The following is an 18,372-nucleotide window of genomic DNA, read 5'->3' as shown; positions in this document are numbered from 1 at the left end:
TCCCAAACCTTGTCTCTCCCACCCATCCTTCATTGCAAGTAAAAAGGAACTGCTGCTTTTTCCCTATCTGAAGCCTGTTCATAGTGCAGGAAGAAGAGAGGGTGTAGTTTGATTAAAGTTTCAGGAAAGGTACAGCAGACACCAGCATCCGGTATACTCACTTGAGCTCTTCAATGGCCTGGCACCTCTGCAAGCCTGTGATCAAGCAATCAATTCCAGTTGGTGTAAAGCTGCAAGAGGTCAGCCTGCAAAACAGCAAGGATCAAATAAGTACAGTTCTCAGCACAATGTAGAAGAGGAGCTTACTTCTTCACTGCCCTATCTCACATCTACTGCACGCAGGGCTGTGAGGACTGGGTAGGTCAGATCTCCAAAACACAGAATGTGCAAGTACCAAATAGCACATAATGCCTCTGGCCAACCAACCCCCAGCATTCCATTGAGCAGAGATACCCTCTGCAAGTCTGCCTCTCATTTACAGGCAGCTGAAGAGGGCCATGAAAAGGATTCCATGCTTTTTATACCCGACAACCTATTGTACATAGCAGGGCAGTATAAGACGATGTACAGCATAGACAAGAGCCAAGGTCTCAATCTCAAATTGCTTACATTTGAAAAAAAAAAAAAAAAAGGAAAAGCAAAACCCTCAAGACACGATGCCTCTACAACCATCTACAATGCACACTACAGGGTGCTGCTGAGTGCACAACCTCACACGGCTCAGCAGATATCACAGTGACCATACTCCAGACAAAGAGCATTTCAGAGAGGACCAGGGTGAGGCATGGGGTTGAACCAACTGTAAAGCATAAGGAAGAAATCCCAGCTGGAGACATACTCAAACTTCTTCAGATCTGGAAGAGGTAGCAAAATACTGACGAGCATTTCTGTGTCATCGTGGAGTTCAACGTGAGACCATCTGCAAGAACAGAACAGTGGATGTGAGAAGATGATACACTGGTGCCAAAAGGTCTGTATAAAGCCCACAGCTGAAGCACCTTTATTGCTGGGACACTCATGAACTGTCAAGATATTGACACATGATGAGACCCCACAGTAGTTCCCAGCCATGATAGGACTGCACAGATTAGCTGGTCACAGGGGACAGTTAGATGCTTTCAGAAGATACCCCAGGAAGCCTCTATGGGGTCTTTTCTGTTACCCATCCAAACACTGTATTTATGGGACCTAGAGGACAAGGACAGACCTCGCACTGGCCTTTCTCCTGCTCCCTTGATTCCCTCCATGTAGAGCATGTTCTCAGGGCTTCTGTAAGTCTGGAGCAGCCATCACTACCAATACTACTATGCTTCAAGTTGGAAAGCATATCTCCAGGAAAATGTGTTACTCAATATGAGAGTAATACATCCCCATCCTGACCACAAAAAGAAAATCTACTTCTTTTCCCCCCGGAAAGTCCCCTGAGATGCCTAATGACTCACCTCAGTTCCTGAAGCTGGGTGCATTTGTCATGAACCCTTTGGTAGAAGCAAGCCTGTTTGATTTCTGGCTCGTTCAAATTCAATCTGTGAGACAAAAAAACACCACCAGCATCAGTGACGATCAGCAGTTCCCACTGTTGTACACAGCATTCCCCCTGCAGCAGCTGGAGCCCCTGGAGACAGGCTTAGGAACAGGTCAGGGCTTTGGAAGCGCCCCCTCTGAGCAAGCTTCCCTGCTTCCCTCTGCCTGTGCCATACAGAGGTGTCCCAAAACAGAACACATGGAGGTGAGAGCCTCAGATACGCTGAAGTATTTTTCATCACAAGGTGAGCAGCAGAACAAGCTGAACAAAGAGATGCCTTCTCACCTGCTAACGACTGATCCCACCTTCTCCAGGCAGTGTGGAAGCCTTACACCTAGTTGGAAGAGGTTCTTCTCTTTGCATATCCTGGAAGGCAGAGATTAGAGAACATCACGCACTTACTTTGCTGTCCAGAGTAAAAATCAGGAGCATTGGATGGGGTAAAGAATAGCATTCGTGCTAACCACTCATCTCTGAACGGATGTGCAATGTTTAAATTAGTTCCTGGGCACCCCTTCTCCCAGGGGAGATCAAGAACAGCACTTCCTTTCCATTGATCCTTCTAAAGTAGATGACCACAAACTTCCTAAGAACTTCTACCTGCCAGGCATTTGGGTCTGTTCAAGTTGGCTGATGGCTTACAAATGCAGTACAGTCAGAGAACAGAGAACAAGTGAAGGTGCTGGCTTCAGTACTGTTCCCTTAAAAGATCCAGGCTAAAATACCTACAAGATACTAGAAGTTGAGCTGCTACTTACATGATCGCAGTGATGTTTCCATGGGCCTGGACAGCCAGCTCAAGAAGGCTCGTGACACTCAACTTACATACCCAGGGCTCTTCTATGCTGCAAAGCACAATACAACAGAACCGTTTTATTGACACGCACAGATTCATCTCTACCTCTGGCAGCTGAGTGCTCAGCACCCCATATACATGCAAAGGCTGCTTTGCTGATCAAAGTAATGTCTGTAGAGGAAACAGGATGCAAATGGAGAACAAACAGAGGAGGATGTAAACTTCAACTTCTGTCTGCATATCACTGACAGCAACGAGAAGAAGCCTGGCTCTTGTGGCTCTAATGTTAACCAGCAGAACCGTGGGATGCTCTGATGAGGACACAGTGCAAAAGGTGTTTACACAGAATTAAACCCTTCTTTGTAAGGCAGGTGGAAGCCTACAAAGTCAGAACAGTTTCTTGCCACAGTTTTACATGATGGTCCGTAATGAATGCAGCAGATAAAGCTGTAATACAACTTGCAGTGCTGCACAGCAATCTCTCGGGCCATCACTACCTGTCTTCTGAAGCACAGTTCACTGTTGCTTTTGATAAAAGGAGATTCTTAAGATTATCACACCAGCCCCACATCAATATCTAAAGCAGCACAGTCACATCATACCTGATTTTTAGAGGACCTGGAGTTTTACTCAGTGAACGTAAAAGCCCCCCTGCAGCATCGACTGTCACGTTGTTGTTGGAGGATCTAGAAGCAAAGATGATTGTAATGAATGGCTCACAAACAAGCCTAATGGGTCCGAGCAGACCTTCCATCAGCCATACACTCACATGCACTCTGTCAGATTGGTGCAGTTCTCCAGAACCAAACACAGCTTTTCCAAGTGTTCTGGCTGAAAGCTGCACTCTGTGAGCCTGAAAGAATGCAAAAGATGAAAGGTCTTAGCTCTTTATGTAAACAGTTCAGGCTTTCTGACTCAGAAATCTCAGGCACAAAGCTGCACTGTTTACCTCAAAATCTTTCTTGGGTCATCTCTGCTTGTCATCTTGATGATTAAAGTTGCCTTGGAGCACAGACTGCACAGAGAAGAGATGCAAGTATATGATTTGGAGAGAAAATAACTATTTACCCAATGGTCAGAATTCAGCAGTACCTCAAACTGCACACAGCACAGCAGTGACAGAGTGACCTGGCCCAGCTCAGTATGAGAAACAACACAGTGCTTCAATAAGGTCTCACTAATGCTAAGGCAGCACTGACAGTCAGAGAAGCAATCCTCATCTGCCCTGCTCTCATCTGCCTCTTCCTGCCCCTGCACTCTCTGCTCCTCCTTGTTTTCTAAACCTGAAGATCACAAAGTTTAGGATAATTAAGAGGAAAAAATGTAGGGAAGAGTCAGGAATCAGTGAGGAGACACATACCTGACCTGAACTTCGGTGGTATTTCCAGAAGTGGTAAAAGTATTTATGAGATGCAGAACTCCACGCTGAGAAATCCTATTATGGCTGAGACTGCAAAGAAGAAAACAGAAAGGTGTTAAGATTCAGGGCTGTGCCCAAGCTCCTTAGCCAGAGAGGTGAAATTCCAGTTCAAAATTCAAGCTGGCACTGAAAGCAGAGCAGGAAGAAACCCCTCCGAGACACAGCCAACATCAAGAAGACAGTGCACTCAGAGAGATGATGGACTGGAGACTTGGGGGACTGGGTCAGTTTCTGTCACGGTACACGTGGAGGGCTCATGAGCTGTACTCTGGCTCACCCAGACCGTATCTCTCAAGGTAGGACTGGGCAAGAAGCACGACAGCCACCTTCAGGAAGCACCGTGTTTGTGAACCTTTCTGCTCAGGCACCCCCTGCTCTATTTGAGCACTGTGCTCAGGAAAGGGCTCAGGAGCTTCCCCAAGCCTGCAGATTCACAGCGGTTTCTTACTTGAGAGAACAGGTAACAGGCACTCGATGCAAGTGGTCCAAGAGGAACCTCAAGACTTCATCTCCCAGCTGATTCCTGGAGAGACTGAAAGGCAAAAGGACAAAGCTATGAACCCAGACTCGAGTGGTAACACTCCTCTGAGAAGCTTCAAAGGAAAGAGGTGTACTTTCTGGATTTAGATCCCCTCTCAGCCTTTGAAGGTTTCTCCTTTGTGAACTACTGTTCTACAAAACTAGCAATGCATGAACTCCGGGGCAAGCTCACATAAAGAGCTCTGAGTGCTGTCTCAAAGAAGAGCTCAAAGAAAGCAACAAATACTTCACAATGGCCACAGATTGAAAACCCCAAGGATGCTGTCCTACACAAGCTCAAGCCCTCTTAGAACACACATACAGGAGCCATGTGATTACTAATCGATTTCTAAATCAGTTTCTAAAGTCTGAAGGAAGACACACACACACAGGGAAACCAGGGTGATGTTGAGCCATGCTGACCCGGCTCTTCTGGGTGACTCCTGCTCAAGGTGATGGTGACAACCTGCACGCCACTTACTCTAGTTCTGCCAGACACCCATGCTGCTCCAGGACTCTGCAGAGCTTCTCTATCTGCCTTTGGCCGATGGCACAGTCAGTCAGCCTGAATAAGGCAGAGCAAGAATTAAAGCCCATCCAGCCACTGAGGCTGCTGAATTGAGATCCAAAGCATTGTTGACAAGACAAAGCTCCCTGACTACCAGCCCCCCAGCCTTCATACAGTAGGATATTTGAGTACTTGCACAAGCCTCATCAGAACAAACGACTATCCTGTTATATGTCAGTACCTGCAGGATGTCTTCTGGCTCTGCGTGCTTGTTCTTAAGTGTAAAAAAGCATTCTGACTTGACCTAAAGCAAACAGAAAGGATAGTCCTTCAGCAGTGCTCTTCAAAGAAGACAGCTTTGTGATCCATTTCAAGCTAAGCTGCTGGACTCCAACCAGCCCAAGAGTCTTACCGGACTTCCACCCTTCTGATGCGCTCACAGAGATTGATCGAGTTGGCAAATAATACAGCACAACATGGGGAAAAGGTGTTGTTCCTAATACTGAAAAGGAAGAGGAAGAAAAAAGAATGAAATCAGCTCCCAGGAAGAATGGTTCTTATATACATGGCTCAATTTTCCCACTGTTTCCTCCGAGATGCAAAAGCCTGGATCCACCCCATTTAATTCAACACCACTGAGCAAGGATTTAAAGGCTTTGAGCACGGGCACCTGTTACGGATGCTGGAAATCATGCTCCAAGGGATTGTTTAAGCAAGGGTTACTGGGGACATGGGGCCTAGGGCAGGTATTTGGCCTCTGGTCTTTTCTATCTATGCATGCATGAATAAAAAACATTCAGTGCTGCTTTGGCTCTCAAATAAGACAGGTACTGGTGTGAAAGTGTTCTGAGTGAGCCTGCATTTTCATTACCTATCTTATCAGCTTACTATTGCTGTCTAATGCTCCTAAGAGGTGCCGTGCAATCGGCACTTTCTCAATGAATTCTTCACGGCAACGCTCAAAGCAGAGACCCCAAATGTTACCTCAGTAGTGTCAGCTGGCAGAAGTGTGGCAGGAAGCTCAGTAATCTCTCAATGCTTTGGTCATTCAGTGCATTTCCACACAGACTGTAAAACACGGAAGGAAACAAGTTACAGGGGAACCTGGACAACTCGTAGGCATATCTGTGATACCTACGTGCATGTAAGATCCATTACATCCTAAAAACCTTGTTTTTCCATGACTACAAGATTATAAAATGCTGCTACCAATGCACCTCCTGCATGTAGTGCTGGCATTATGCTGGGTGTTTTTAATTATTCTTTATTACTCAATTTTCATTTTGAGCAGTATTCATCCTGGTGGCCATCTCCTGCCTGCAGTGACCAGCTTTTCAGGAGTTCATGGCTTACTGGCCAGGTGCTCTTTGGATATACTGTAAGCCTGAGCCTTCAGGAACAGAGGCCAACATTTATGCCTGAGGAATACTATGAGGATGCCTAAGTGTTCTGTGACGTTTACATACAGACATAGCAGGCTTAGGAGAGACACAGGCACAGCTCCATGAAGGAGAGCTGCTAACCTCATCTCTGGATCCATATCTGTGGGCTGGAGAGACAGACAGAGTTGCTGAGTGCACAACACTTACTCGATTTCCGTCAGCTGGGTACACTGCGTCAGCATCTGGCAGAGCCTGGTCACGTCCTCAGGACCCACCGTGCAGTTCCTGAGACTGAAGCAAACAAAGCACTCAGAAACTCAACATTTCCCATGACCACAATGTGAAGACATCCCCTTCATATCCCAGAGCCACATTCCTCAGGACAAGGCCCTTGGCAGCCCTCTTAGTTTCACTACGTATATTTTGCTATCTGCAATCTAGGACTGTGGAGTCAAAATCTGTAACAACCAGAGGATTTTTACTGACTCTGAGTTGATTCAAGAGAGCCAGGCCACCAAAATACCATATTGTTTCAGGTGTTGCCCCACTATAGATACGTCATTGGTACTTGAATTGTCTGGACAGCGCCTTAAGCTGCTCAGCACTGTCATTTCTCACAGAGCCATGTGAGATGGGAGCCTCCTGTCTCATCCTCCAAGAAGGAAATCATAAACATCTCACTGGCAGGCCTCCATGGGATGAATGCAGTAGTCAGCCAGGCTGCACATCATTATCTATGGGCACAACCTTTCCCTGTAGAGCATGGCCAAGCAAAAGATACACTATTTATTTTCACATACACATTTGCAGCCAAGGTCACCCCAAGTCTATCCCAAGAAGGTGTATTATTCGCCCATCTGCCTCTAGGATATGACTGCGTCCCTCCAGTCACCCCACAGCACAAAGGCTGTTGGCCTAGGCTGATGCCAGCTGGCCTTATTTGTGTGAGGCTTTGCCAAATTATGCCAGCCAAGACCTTGTGACCTGGTGTTATATTGGGGTATGGACTCTCTGACCAGCTTTAACAGGGAAGAAGACTGAAGAGAGAGATTAAAGACAAACATATTCCAGAAGTGGCTCCATGTGGAAGAGATGCCACCTTTCCTCCCCAGACCCATTTCTTCACAATCAGTGGGAGGCAACCGGGAAAGAAATCTCTTCCCAAGAGAGCAGAGTCTGCCTCTGAAGGCAGGCTGGGCGCAGGAGAGTTCCCTGCGCCCAGGGAAGGAGAAACAGCTGGAGGCACAGGTCTGGTCCACACATTACACTACAGATAGGTCCCACAGCTAACTCTCCCTACATTCTGGGTCACAAAGGGAAGGTGGGCTGCCATACCGAAAGCACTGTCCATTTGTTACGTGCTTCGGATGTACCAGGAAACTTCTTCTCCATCTGCTGGTCCTTCTGAGCCTGGGGAAAGAACAGTTTCTCTCATCAGCTGTGCTGACGTCATTGCCCCTGTGTAACTGCAGAAGGACAGTGGCCTCATGTTCCAGTCTGCCTTCAAGCTTCACCCACTCCTCCATCTTCTGCTGTTCCCAGAACAAAAAAGGGTCTTAGAATCCCTCTCCCAGCCTTCAGAGCACTGCACCTATGTGCCACTGCGGGCCTTCACTCTGACCTGGCATATCCCTCATCACTGGGATACTGCTGTCTGCTCCACAGCCTCAACCAGGCCTAAGGGATCACCCTGCTCCCACCGCCACCACCACCAGAGCTTGCAGCCAAGCAACTTTTTAATTAGCACAACCTGGGGACACACACCATCATTTATATGAGATCTTGTAAGGAGGAGTTTGAAAGGCTTTGAATGGATCAGTGGATATGATTTTACCTGATTCTGTCCCCAAAGGTTAGATGAACCACCTGCATGCGTCCTAAGCTGTAACCAGAGCAGAACAGAATTACGATGGAGTTTGAAGCCAAGAGCTTCTGTATTACTCCTGAAAACACACAGCTTGAGGTCTTCTAGGAGAAAATGACAGGATAAGTACTCTTGGTCATACCTGAGGTCCATTGTTTCCAAGTGTTCCAGTGTACACAAGGACTGAGCTAAGCAGAACACAGAGCTCAGGGAGAGGTGATTGTTATTTAGCCTACAGGAAGAAGAGATAAATCAGCTGTGGCAAGCAGAACTACCAACTTATACTGTGTCACCCAATAACAGACATCCTTGCCCAACACTCTCGGGTGCTTCTCCCACCTTCCTGTCTGCGCTTCCAAGTTTTCGAGTTCTGCAAACACAACTCCTGCAGAGCTGAGCTGTGCAGATGACCTAACCCAACCCTAGTGCTCAGAGCAGGCTGCTCAGGACATCATTTTGAACATCTCCAAAGATGGAGAATCCACAGTCTCTTTGGGCAACTCCATTCAGTGCCTGACTGTGCTCAACAGAAAAGTTTTGTTCTTAGGCTTAAATGGAATTCCTTGTGTTTTAGAATAGTGGGGCAAGGCAAGAATCTGTACTGGATGGGGAAAGACCAGAGGGCACAGCAGATCCACACTTGCAAAACACAAACTGTAACTTCACTTGATCCTCGCAACCCTTCCTAAATATAGACCGTGCTTCCACTACCAATACTCCCACAAAAACCCATCCATGAGTAAAGAGAAATGTGAGCTACTCACTTGAGTGACCTCAACGTTTTCAGATTCGGGAGGAACTGCAACAGCTGTGCAAGTCCTTCATCTCCCAGGTAATTATTTGAGAGGCTAGGATTTAAAGAAAGACATTTAATTTTCACAGGCAAAAACAACAGACACAATCAGCTCTTAGCAGCAAGAGCTCTGAAAGCAGAACATTCTTCATCCTCTGCAGGTTTGGTCCCAAATGGCCCCATGGCCAAAAACACAAGGCAAGGTTGTACAGCTTCTGTGCCACCTGAAGGCAGGCTAAGTGATCAAACAGCCCCTTTCTGGATGCATAAGCCGTGACCTTTGCCTTCAGAGAGCACTACAACTGCACGCCTCCCTGACAAAGCTTACCAGCCCACGTAAAGCTGTGTCTATGCCACATTCTCTGTACAACACCCTGGCACAGACAAATGGCACTTTCAGAATACCCCCCCCAAACTGCAGATAAGGAATGTAAGATTTCTGAAGGACTCACTCCAGCTCAGAGATGCTGCCACATTCCTTCAGGACTGCACACAGCTTCTCCAGGTCACTGGCTTGAAAACGACAGTATGTCAATCTAGGGAAAAAAGAGAAATCAACAGTCCAGCTTCCATTGCATTTCCCCTACTAACAGCAGCAAATCCCTGCAGTGCCACAAGCTCTGTCACCACCAGTCTTCTCCAGCTGCCACGTGGAAGCTGACGCAGTATCACACAATCACCACGCTGATGCCGTTAATGAGAAAGCACAGCCCACAAGGTACTTTGACTGCTGTACAAGACCACAAACACTAACCACAGAGCTTCTAGTGCTGCAAGCTAGGCCCATGAGCACAGTGACAAACGACTGAATGGGTCTTTACCAGTTCTCTTGCAATTCACCGTTCAAACTTGGAGGTTTTGCTGGTTTCATCAGCTATAGTATACAGATATAGGAAATAAATTAAATACGATAGAAATTTGCAACAGTACCTTATTTTTTTGGAGGGAACAGGTGTCTGGTTTTCTTTGCCATCCCACTGGTCATCAGTAGGGTACAAAGGCTCTTCCCTACTAAGTGAGCACAAAACAGGACAAGAATAAGAATTGACTCAGGCTTCATCAATTTGGCAGACCCCAGGGCTCACTTGGCTCTACCCACACCCATTTCTTGTCCATAGCAGGCTTTTCTTTCTTTCAGTGAGTATCCCAACACTCTGAGAGTGCAGGAGGCTGGGGACAAGGGGAACATGACAGACTTCCCATCTAAGCTACAATTTGATGGAGCATTCAGCTTTTACCTGAACGTACTGTGCACAAAGAGTGTCTTAACAAAAGGAAGCTGGGTCATAAGTAGATGAAGCATCCAAATGCTAAAATACCTGAGTTTCTGTCACCTGGTGCCTTACAGAAGCTAGTGGAAAACATTCCAAATAGCTAAGGAAACCAGGAGAGAGTACTAAGTTCAGATTCAGAGGAAAGGAGGACAGAAGGAAAGAACTGAAGTGTCCCCCTCGGTGCCAAAAGAGGATGTAAGAACTAAACAAGATGCTGAGAAATAAAAGAAAAACAACCCCCCCATCAGTCCATGCACACCCTACCTAGCAGGAGGGGAAGCAAATTCTCCGTCTTCTGTAAACCTCAGGACTGCAGTGTTATGATAAAGGCTGAGAAAAGAAGAAATCAATCAATGGCACATTTTGGTTATTCAAATTAATCCTTTTTTTCCCCGAACGCTCGGTGTTGGTGGAGATCTGCTCTTAACACCTCGATGCTATTAATCACTTAAACTATTCCCAAAGCAAGCAAAAGATCATCTCCATTAGTTTTAAATCCTGGTTGGATCAAGCTACCCAATATCTGATAACTCAGTTTCTCCAAACGGTCAGAAAAAGTGCAGAGAAAACTGTTGCACAGGAATCCTAGCGTGTCTCCAAGGGAAAATACTATGGGGAGAACTTTCAGCTCAGCTCCAGGAGATGTCACCATTTCTCATCCTCCACAGAGACTCTCTCCAAAACTCCCCAAGGCAGAGCACAGAAATGAATCTAAAGCTCAATCCGTGCGTGCCCTAAAGCATTACAGGGCACGCAGCCCTGCACCTTCTCAAATTCCAGATGGTGGATCAGATAGAATCAGCTTGCAGTGATGTGTCATCACAGGTAAATGGTAGTAACCATCTTTGCACATTCTTTACCCGCCCCTTTCCTGAAGTAAGTTAACACAGCTCTCAGTACCCAACTTTGGGAATAAACCTCAGACAGGATTCTTCAAGACTTACACACCTGACTTCCACCTCCACCACCCTCTGACAGGTATTCACTGCCTTCAACAGACTGTAAATGCCAGTAACAGACAGCAGGTTGTGACTCAGACTAAGAAAGAGGAAAAGGAAAATGTGGTTACGGAAATCACACATGCAAACGACACACAGGAGGACTGTGTTGATGAAAGCAGTCACGACTGCGCTGCATGCTTGGACCCACTGCGCTACAGCAGTGACATGGAGCAAAGCACACAGGGGGGGACCACTACCCCTCAGAAAGGGATGTTAATAAAATGGCACTTCGGATGCACTCAGACCTATTTCTGAGTGCTACATTCTTAGCACGTGGCCAGCTTCAGCCTGAACGGCCTCTCAGGATGAATCCCATCCTTCCCCAGTAGTGCTCACAGCTGCTTCTGCAGTGCTGGTCTGGGTGAGGTCTTTGCCTCCTGAACTCCTATGCAGCACCCCCCTATAACCCAAGCTCAAGAAAAAAAAGGGCAATTTGGTTTTGTACAAGGCAGTACTTACTTCAGCTGCTTTGAAATTGAAATCCAGGAGAGGTTTTCCAGCAGGAAACTGCAGCCTTCATCCCCAAGCTTGTTATCTGATAAACTGAAGCATTTTCCAGATAGTGGGGACAGTATAAACAACAAAGCCCCCAAAATCTACTTGCTTTCCCTAAGTTTTTTTTTTTTTTTTTTTTTTTTGCCTGGACAGGTCTTTTGTTTCAGAGCAACCTCCCCTGTATATCTCTGCGTGAAGCAATTCCAGACTAAGAGTTTTATCCCCAGAGAAGCAAGATTCATGGCTGAGTACCAGAAACATCTGACATTATAAAAAACTTAATTGGAAGGGCAAAGCAAGAAATCAACTGAGCACGTGTTTACTGCCCCTTGGAAGGAAGGACGGAAGAAAGGAAACACTGGATAAGAAAGTTTTCCACCTTAATTTCAAGATACCAAGCTGGAAAACTGGAGTTTAGTTGTCAGAGGAATCAAAAGCTGCTCAGCATTCAGCTCCTGCTGAAGCTCACCAAAAATCCCTAACCGAGATCTCACCAGACACAACACAGTGTGCTGGGTTCCTCCCTTGGGGTCTCACTGCCTTCTGTCTCTAACACACACTGCTTCCTGCCCACACTCATAGCAACGCAACAAGAAGGAAAGGTGGCACTTACTCTACTTCAGAGAGGTGTGGGCAGCTCTGCAGAATGGACACAATCTCCTTTGCATGTTGTGAAGACAAGCAGCGAGCCTGCAAGCTGGGAACAGAGAAGGTTAATGAGCAGTGAGGGGACAGAGGGAGCTGGCATTTCTGGAACCTCTCTCCAGATGAAGGCACACAGAGCCAGGGCTGAGAGGGATATTTTCCAGCTTCAGCATGTGCAGACAGCGCTCTTGAGTTTCCTTGTTCTCAGAAAGCCAATACCCTCTGCTGGAGGCATCAACCCATCAACCAGGAGGAATTTCAGAGCCTTCTCTTACCACAACCTCAGATGTCTAGTTGGAGTCACACATTCCTTGTTTTGTTCCCGCTTCAAATCCAAAGACCTGCAAACAAGCAAAACATTTGGCCTTCAACATGCCTTCAGGAAGCATCTGAGCAATCAGGAGCTGGTTAACATTTTCTCTGAGCTTCCTGGAAGAAAAAATGAGCTGTGGGTTCTCCCCAACCCTTCCAAGCCAGGCTAAATGATTTTCAAGGCCAGAAGACCCCCATCAGGAGGTGGGAGCCACCAGCACAGGGGGTGCCCGCGTGGGATTTCTTTATATTTGAATCATCTCAGTATCTGAGATCCAAATCAAAGGCACTTGTACGACGCATGATGCTTTGCCTCCACATGACACTGTGCCACTACAGGAAGCTTTGCCAGATGTTAAGGCAATCAGTTCTTCTGAAGTGGTTTAGAATGACACTGAGCTGATGGTTTAAACCAGTGTCATTGAATAAAGCACAACAAGCTGAACACAACCCAGTGCAGTTTCTCACCTTGGAACTTTCCCAGATGGGCCCGAGAAAGATATTATCACAGTGTCCTTCCTGAAAATGAGATCGAAGCCAACGTTAGGACACAGGTAGAAGGATGTCATTTCTTCAGCAGGGGTGCTCAGTAAGGACCAAAGCTGCTCCCTGGGTGCTAAAGAGTCAACGTCTGCCAAGTGAGCACACTGCCACTGACAAGCCAAAAAGCAGCTGTGGGACTGGGATGCAGCACTATACCCCTATATCGGCCTGGGACTGCAGCACACACAAAAGAGAAATGGGGTTAAGAAGAAATGGGTTGGGTTTTTTGGTTTTTTTTTTTGCAAAGCCAGCCACGTGTTGGACAGAGGTTCTGTAGAAACTCCATTCCAGCAAGAAAAATGAAAAAAAGCTGTACGCAGTTTGACTTCCCCTGAGTTACACCAAGGATGAACTTAGCCTGTTAGACTAACGGCAGAGGCACATGAGCTAAGGTTTAAACGTTTCTCTTTCATCCTCAACCTACAAAAGCAAAAATAATCTGTAATTATGCTAGCTGGTGAAGAATTTCCTCGTTGATATATTGCAGATCTAAAAGCAAGTTTAGATTTTGTTATAGATGAAGAAATATGACATCTGCAAATCAATTTATAGACAAAAAGATCTATTAAAAAAGCTTCAAGCAGGGAATCCATAACATGATTGATTCACGTTTTGTGTTTCAAACAGAAAACAAGGAGTAAAAGTCATCTTTCATTGGTTTTGATTAACTCACAAATAAACTGTAAAGCAGTACCCATTGATAGAGCCATCACCTAAAGAGACAACATATTTTGGTAAGAGCTCTCATGCACTGATACCTGACGTGTAGCTCAGCAGCATTCTGACACGCGATGAACTCCTTTGCCAAAAGGAGAACAGCATTCAAGGAAAGACTGTTCTTGCTCAGACTGTGGATGTGAGGAAGAAGACAGTCTCAGATGCTGGGCACGGTCCTTTGTTACCCAAATGCCCTCTGTGCACACCCCCAACACCCAGAAGGTTCTCCAAAGCTCTCAGGAACACCCCTAAAACCACAGTACCTGCATGCTTTGAGGATCTGCTCTTTAACCACGCATTTATTCTGTTTCACTGCTAGTCGGACCTCACTAAACCTTTGAACATCTTGCTTCTACAGAACCTCAGGATCACAGACCACCTATGAACCTCAATGTAATCATAACAATAATGCTGTCTACGTGTATCAGAAACACATGAGGAGATGTGACTTACAACTTCACTGCCCTTCAAACTTCTCTGTATGATAAGATGCTCCACCGGGCACACAGTGACGCTTCCCAGAAGCAGTTATCCGGCATTTCAGGAAAGCAGAGGAGCAGGTGCATTCACCCTTTTTCCCCTCCTCAGCAGGAACTGCAGGTATACTGGATTCACCTGCTCGCACCCAGGGGTATGGGATGCCCTTTAAGGGCAGAGTGTCCCCATTTTAACCAAGGTAGGTGGGCAGTGGCCTGCTTTTGCCTTCCCAGGTGGGCAGCACAGGACAAGATGGCTAAAGGAAAGTTTAGAAGAGAGGGAGAGAGCCATCTGCTCTTACAGAGCTCAGGCATCTCAACCTGAGCCTGATCAAGGGGAAGAGAGGCGAAGCTCTCGTCCTCTAGTGGCACCTCTACTAATACCAACCCTTACAGAGACATCCATCAACCCTGCTCTGATGCTCTCTCTTAAGCTCTCTCTGATGCTGTGCTTGGCTTCACAACAGCTAACATTTTTGATACGTTTAAGTCTTTTTTACTCACTCTATTTTCTTCAGCTTTTCCATTCTGGAAAACAGCTCCATCACTGTCTTTACGTCTGGATTCTGTATCCGATTGTCCTGCAAGCTGCACACAGATTGGATCTCATTAGCACCCAAAACCCAAATGTACAGCTGATTCAAGTGGCATTGCCACACCACACTCACTTTATTTCCTCGAGCTGCAGGCAGTGTGACAAAGCTTGGACCATGTCAGTCAGCCCCGCAGCTGTGATGCTTCCACCTGTCACCCTGGAAAAAGAAAGCATCAAATCAAGCAGAGGGAGGACCAGCATCCGTGCAGCACATGGCAAAGCCATCCCAGATGTGTGCCTGCACCATATGCAGAGAGGATGCTGCTTGACTCTGCGACCTGCAACCAACTTTCTGCTGCTCTTTAACCAGAGCAGAGCAAAACTCCTCCTGATAGGAGGTGGTGGTAGAAAACAAGAGCCACGGATGTCTGTGCTGCTCTGCATGGCTCTGTATGATCAGCCATGAGTGAGCGAGTGATTAACCTGCGAGACAAAGACACAGCGGAGGAGGGTCAGACCTTACAAGCAGACTTACTCTAGTTTCTTCAGGCTCCCCATTTCTCCTAAGCCCTTTGAAAGCGCAGCAGCAAAGTCATCACCAAATCTCCTACTCCGAAAGCTAAAACATAAAGAAAAGGGGAAAAAATTAAACACAACAAAGAAGGTAGCCCACAGAGTAGGTTAAAATGTGACAAAAAAACATGTCTTGAATTGATTTTACAACAGATGCTGTGTCACGTTCTTTTTTGGTGGAATCTGGTTTTTAGTAAACCATTAAACTTGCACATTAACTGTGAGCACTAAAAGGACAGAAAGCTTTTCCCTTTTGGTACAGCAGCACCTACCAAGTTACAAGCAGGTTGAGCCCAGACCAGATGCTGTAAGTTCGAGTGGCAAAGCAACCAATGTTTTCCAGAATAAAAAAGACACAAGGTCTGAAGGCAAAGTACCTCTTTTATGGAGGGGATTATATAGAAGAAACCTCTATAGAAAAATCCTAAGAGATCCTGCTTGGAAAGTCCCTCCAGCATTACAGCAAAGTACTGATAGGGAAGGCACCCTGAATTGCAGTTGTTATCTCCTGTTCATCTGGTTTATGGTGACTTCACTTACATCAGAATTTTCTCATTTGCTCACAAGATTCATCTTGCCTCTCTAAATCCAAGAAACACTAATCATCCTCCCCCACATCTCTTAGGCTAACTACCTTGTTGCTCTCACTGTTTTAGTCCAAACAAAGACATAAAAAAAAACCAGCCGGAATGGTTTTATCACATTAATATCTTCCAGTCACTCATAAATACAGAGGGTGGTGACGCACTGAACAGGTTGCCCAAGGAGGCTGTGGATGCCCCATCCCTGCACGCATTCAAGGCCAGGCTGGATGTGGCTCTGGGCAGCCTGGTCTGCTGGTTGGTGACCCTGCACATAGCAGGGGGTTGGAACTGGATGAGCATTGTAGTCCTTTGCAACCCAGGCCATTCTGTGATTCTATGAAATACATTATTTACTAAATTTCTCTGGTATCAAAGTTGTTGTTTTTGCACATCATCTTTCCCTCCCTTTTAAAACAGAAATGCTAGGTTTGCCCTCCCAGCCCTCAGCACACCGCACATTTACCTCAGATGCTCCACATTCCTACAGCTGGCCAGCATCTCCAAACAGTCCGTGTCTAAGGGACACCCTGCAAAATCCAAGTGAGTCACATCCTGGCCCGAGTTGATGACAAAAACCAAAGCCGACATGTCCAGAGGTGTCAGTCTGAAGTTTTTAAACTCGTACTTGAAATTCAGCAGGCTCCCAATGTGCTGGGCTACTTCGAGGCCTTGCGTTTCAAACGTGCAATGGCAGAGCTCAATGACTTTGGGCCCGGTCAGCTGAGTGGCTGCCAGTTTCTTGAGGGACTGAAGGATTGCATCTTGCTTATCCTGCACCCAAGCTTCACTTTGTTCAGCTAGCAACATGATAAACGTCCTACACTCCTTGGATGACAAGCCTGAGAGGAAGATGTGAAAGCTCTCCATGAACCCAGTCTTTGCTTCATTCCTTAACGTCCACTTTGACTTCAGAGATAACTTCCTCTTCAGGTGGCTCTTGTCCACACTCTTGCTTATCATGAGACACAGGGCTGCAAAAAACTCCTGCAGGCTCAAGTGCACAAAGGCATAGCCAGTCTCGGGGTGAGCGCTGTTTGTCTTCACCTCAAAGACAGTCAGCAGACCGTGCAAGGAAGCAAACTCTTTCACGTGCTCTGGAATATCTCCAACGTAAAACACGAGCTTCTTAGCTTCCAGGCCTTTCAGTGCAAGATCACACAGACCCAAAATGGCCTTCTTGTTACTGTTCAGCTGAGCCTCCTCATCACCTGCATGCTCCCCCTGCTGTTTGTTTATGAAGATGAGAAGCATTTTGATATAAAACTGTGTCATGGTCTGGGGAAGCTCCACGCTCGTCTGATGCTTAAGGAGCAAATACTCCAAACAGATGCAGACAACGTAACACAGGGCAGGGATCTGGCACATGCTGAGGAGCTTGGTGTTGTTCTTCAGGTGAGCGATGGCTTGTTCTTTGAATGAATGATGACGAAAATAGTGGCTGACATACTCCTCAACCTTCTCGTGATCAAACCCCCAAACTTCTGCCAGCAAATCTACTGTGTTTATCAAGAAGTCAGGGACTCTCTTAGGGCGGCTGGTGACCAACACCGTGCAGCCAGGTAGGAGGTTCCCATGACAAAGCTCTGCAAAGAGTTCAGATATGGACATACTGGAGCTACGGTTCAGGCTTCCTTTAGAAGCTGATGACACGTCCATGTTACCCACAAACTCATCCAGCCCATCAAAGATGATCAGTGTACGTTGGGCGTTTTCCAGGAGGTGCTGGAACACTGCATCGGGGCTGTCTTCTGGCTGAAGAAACAGGTCAAACAAAAGCTCCTTCAGAGTCAGTTTTCTTTTTAGTAAATTCAACTGCCGGAACTCAAACAGGAAAGTGAAGAGAAACTGATGTAAGACACCTTCCGCCCACTTCTGACAAATCCTGTGCATCAGCATGGTCTTGCCTGTACCTGGTTTACCAAACAAAAAGATCACCTTCGTTGTACCCGATCGGACCACGCTGCCAAAGAGATCTGACACTCTCACGGCTGTATCCACACATTCTTCTGGCTCGGGGGCACTGGGCACGTCCTCCCGGGGTTTGTCTGTTCTCTCTTTCAGTCGGGAGGCCTTGCTCTGCCGAAGAACGAGGTTGACAAAGGCTTGGCTGAAAGCCAGAGGCTGCGTTGGCTCTTGTGCCGCTGCTCCTGCTGCTCTCCTGCTTCCATATCTCTTGCAGATGGAGTCAACGAGAAGACGTTGATACTTTTCAGCTGAGTCTGAGCAAAGCAGAGTGAGTTGAAGGTGAAAAAGTTAGCTCTGAGCTATAGCAGACCAAAAACACTGCCACTCCCAGAGGAACCCCAGCCCTGACCAGAGGCTGCTTCACACAGCTAGAGATGACACATTATGAACACATAAAAACAAGGTTTTTTTCCCCGTTTTGCACCAGTGTTATACAGCCCTCAGC

General features: G+C 46.6%; 1 protein-coding gene across 7 annotated transcripts in view; it reads right to left on the bottom strand.

The window, feature by feature from the left end:
- The window catches only part of NLRC5 (NLR family CARD domain containing 5), a 37,481-nt gene that overhangs the window by 8,659 nt on the left and 10,450 nt on the right, over window positions 1-18,372 (bottom strand). For 6 of the 7 annotated variants that reach the window (XR_006931139.1, XM_046899362.1, XM_046899364.1 and 3 more), the window contains 32 exons: window positions 16,426-18,181; window positions 15,341-15,424; window positions 14,939-15,022; window positions 14,775-14,858; window positions 13,836-13,925; window positions 13,003-13,053; window positions 12,498-12,563; window positions 12,191-12,274; window positions 11,542-11,625; window positions 11,030-11,119; window positions 10,346-10,411; window positions 9,738-9,818; window positions 9,260-9,343; window positions 8,779-8,862; window positions 8,157-8,246; window positions 7,985-8,032; window positions 7,486-7,560; window positions 6,358-6,441; window positions 5,753-5,836; window positions 5,181-5,270; window positions 5,010-5,072; window positions 4,742-4,825; window positions 4,190-4,273; window positions 3,682-3,771; window positions 3,271-3,336; window positions 3,091-3,174; window positions 2,924-3,007; window positions 2,284-2,370; window positions 1,811-1,891; window positions 1,443-1,526; window positions 839-919; window positions 162-245 (listed from right to left, as the gene is read on the bottom strand). Coding sequence is in view for 6 of the 7 variants with exons in the window: in XM_046899362.1 (XP_046755318.1) it covers window positions 162-245; window positions 839-919; window positions 1,443-1,526; window positions 1,811-1,891; window positions 2,284-2,370; window positions 2,924-3,007; window positions 3,091-3,174; window positions 3,271-3,336; window positions 3,682-3,771; window positions 4,190-4,273; window positions 4,742-4,825; window positions 5,010-5,072; window positions 5,181-5,270; window positions 5,753-5,836; window positions 6,358-6,441; window positions 7,486-7,560; window positions 7,985-8,032; window positions 8,157-8,246; window positions 8,779-8,862; window positions 9,260-9,343; window positions 9,738-9,818; window positions 10,346-10,411; window positions 11,030-11,119; window positions 11,542-11,625; window positions 12,191-12,274; window positions 12,498-12,563; window positions 13,003-13,053; window positions 13,836-13,925; window positions 14,775-14,858; window positions 14,939-15,022; window positions 15,341-15,424; window positions 16,426-18,181 (4,231 nt within the window). In the remaining variant the exon portion in view is untranslated. The remainder of the gene's footprint in view (window positions 1-161; window positions 246-838; window positions 920-1,442; window positions 1,527-1,810; window positions 1,892-2,283; window positions 2,371-2,923; window positions 3,008-3,090; window positions 3,175-3,270; window positions 3,337-3,681; window positions 3,772-4,189; window positions 4,274-4,741; window positions 4,826-5,009; window positions 5,073-5,180; window positions 5,271-5,752; window positions 5,837-6,357; window positions 6,442-7,485; window positions 7,561-7,984; window positions 8,033-8,156; window positions 8,247-8,778; window positions 8,863-9,259; window positions 9,344-9,737; window positions 9,819-10,345; window positions 10,412-11,029; window positions 11,120-11,541; window positions 11,626-12,190; window positions 12,275-12,497; window positions 12,564-13,002; window positions 13,054-13,835; window positions 13,926-14,774; window positions 14,859-14,938; window positions 15,023-15,340; window positions 15,425-16,425; window positions 18,182-18,372) is intronic. The other variant, XM_046899366.1, reaches the window with a different exon arrangement.

This window comes from Gallus gallus, chromosome 11, assembly GCF_016699485.2.
Source record: "Gallus gallus isolate bGalGal1 chromosome 11, bGalGal1.mat.broiler.GRCg7b, whole genome shotgun sequence".
Taxonomy (NCBI): Eukaryota; Metazoa; Chordata; class Aves; order Galliformes; family Phasianidae; genus Gallus; species Gallus gallus.
This window is presented reverse-complemented; position numbering and strand designations above follow the sequence as displayed.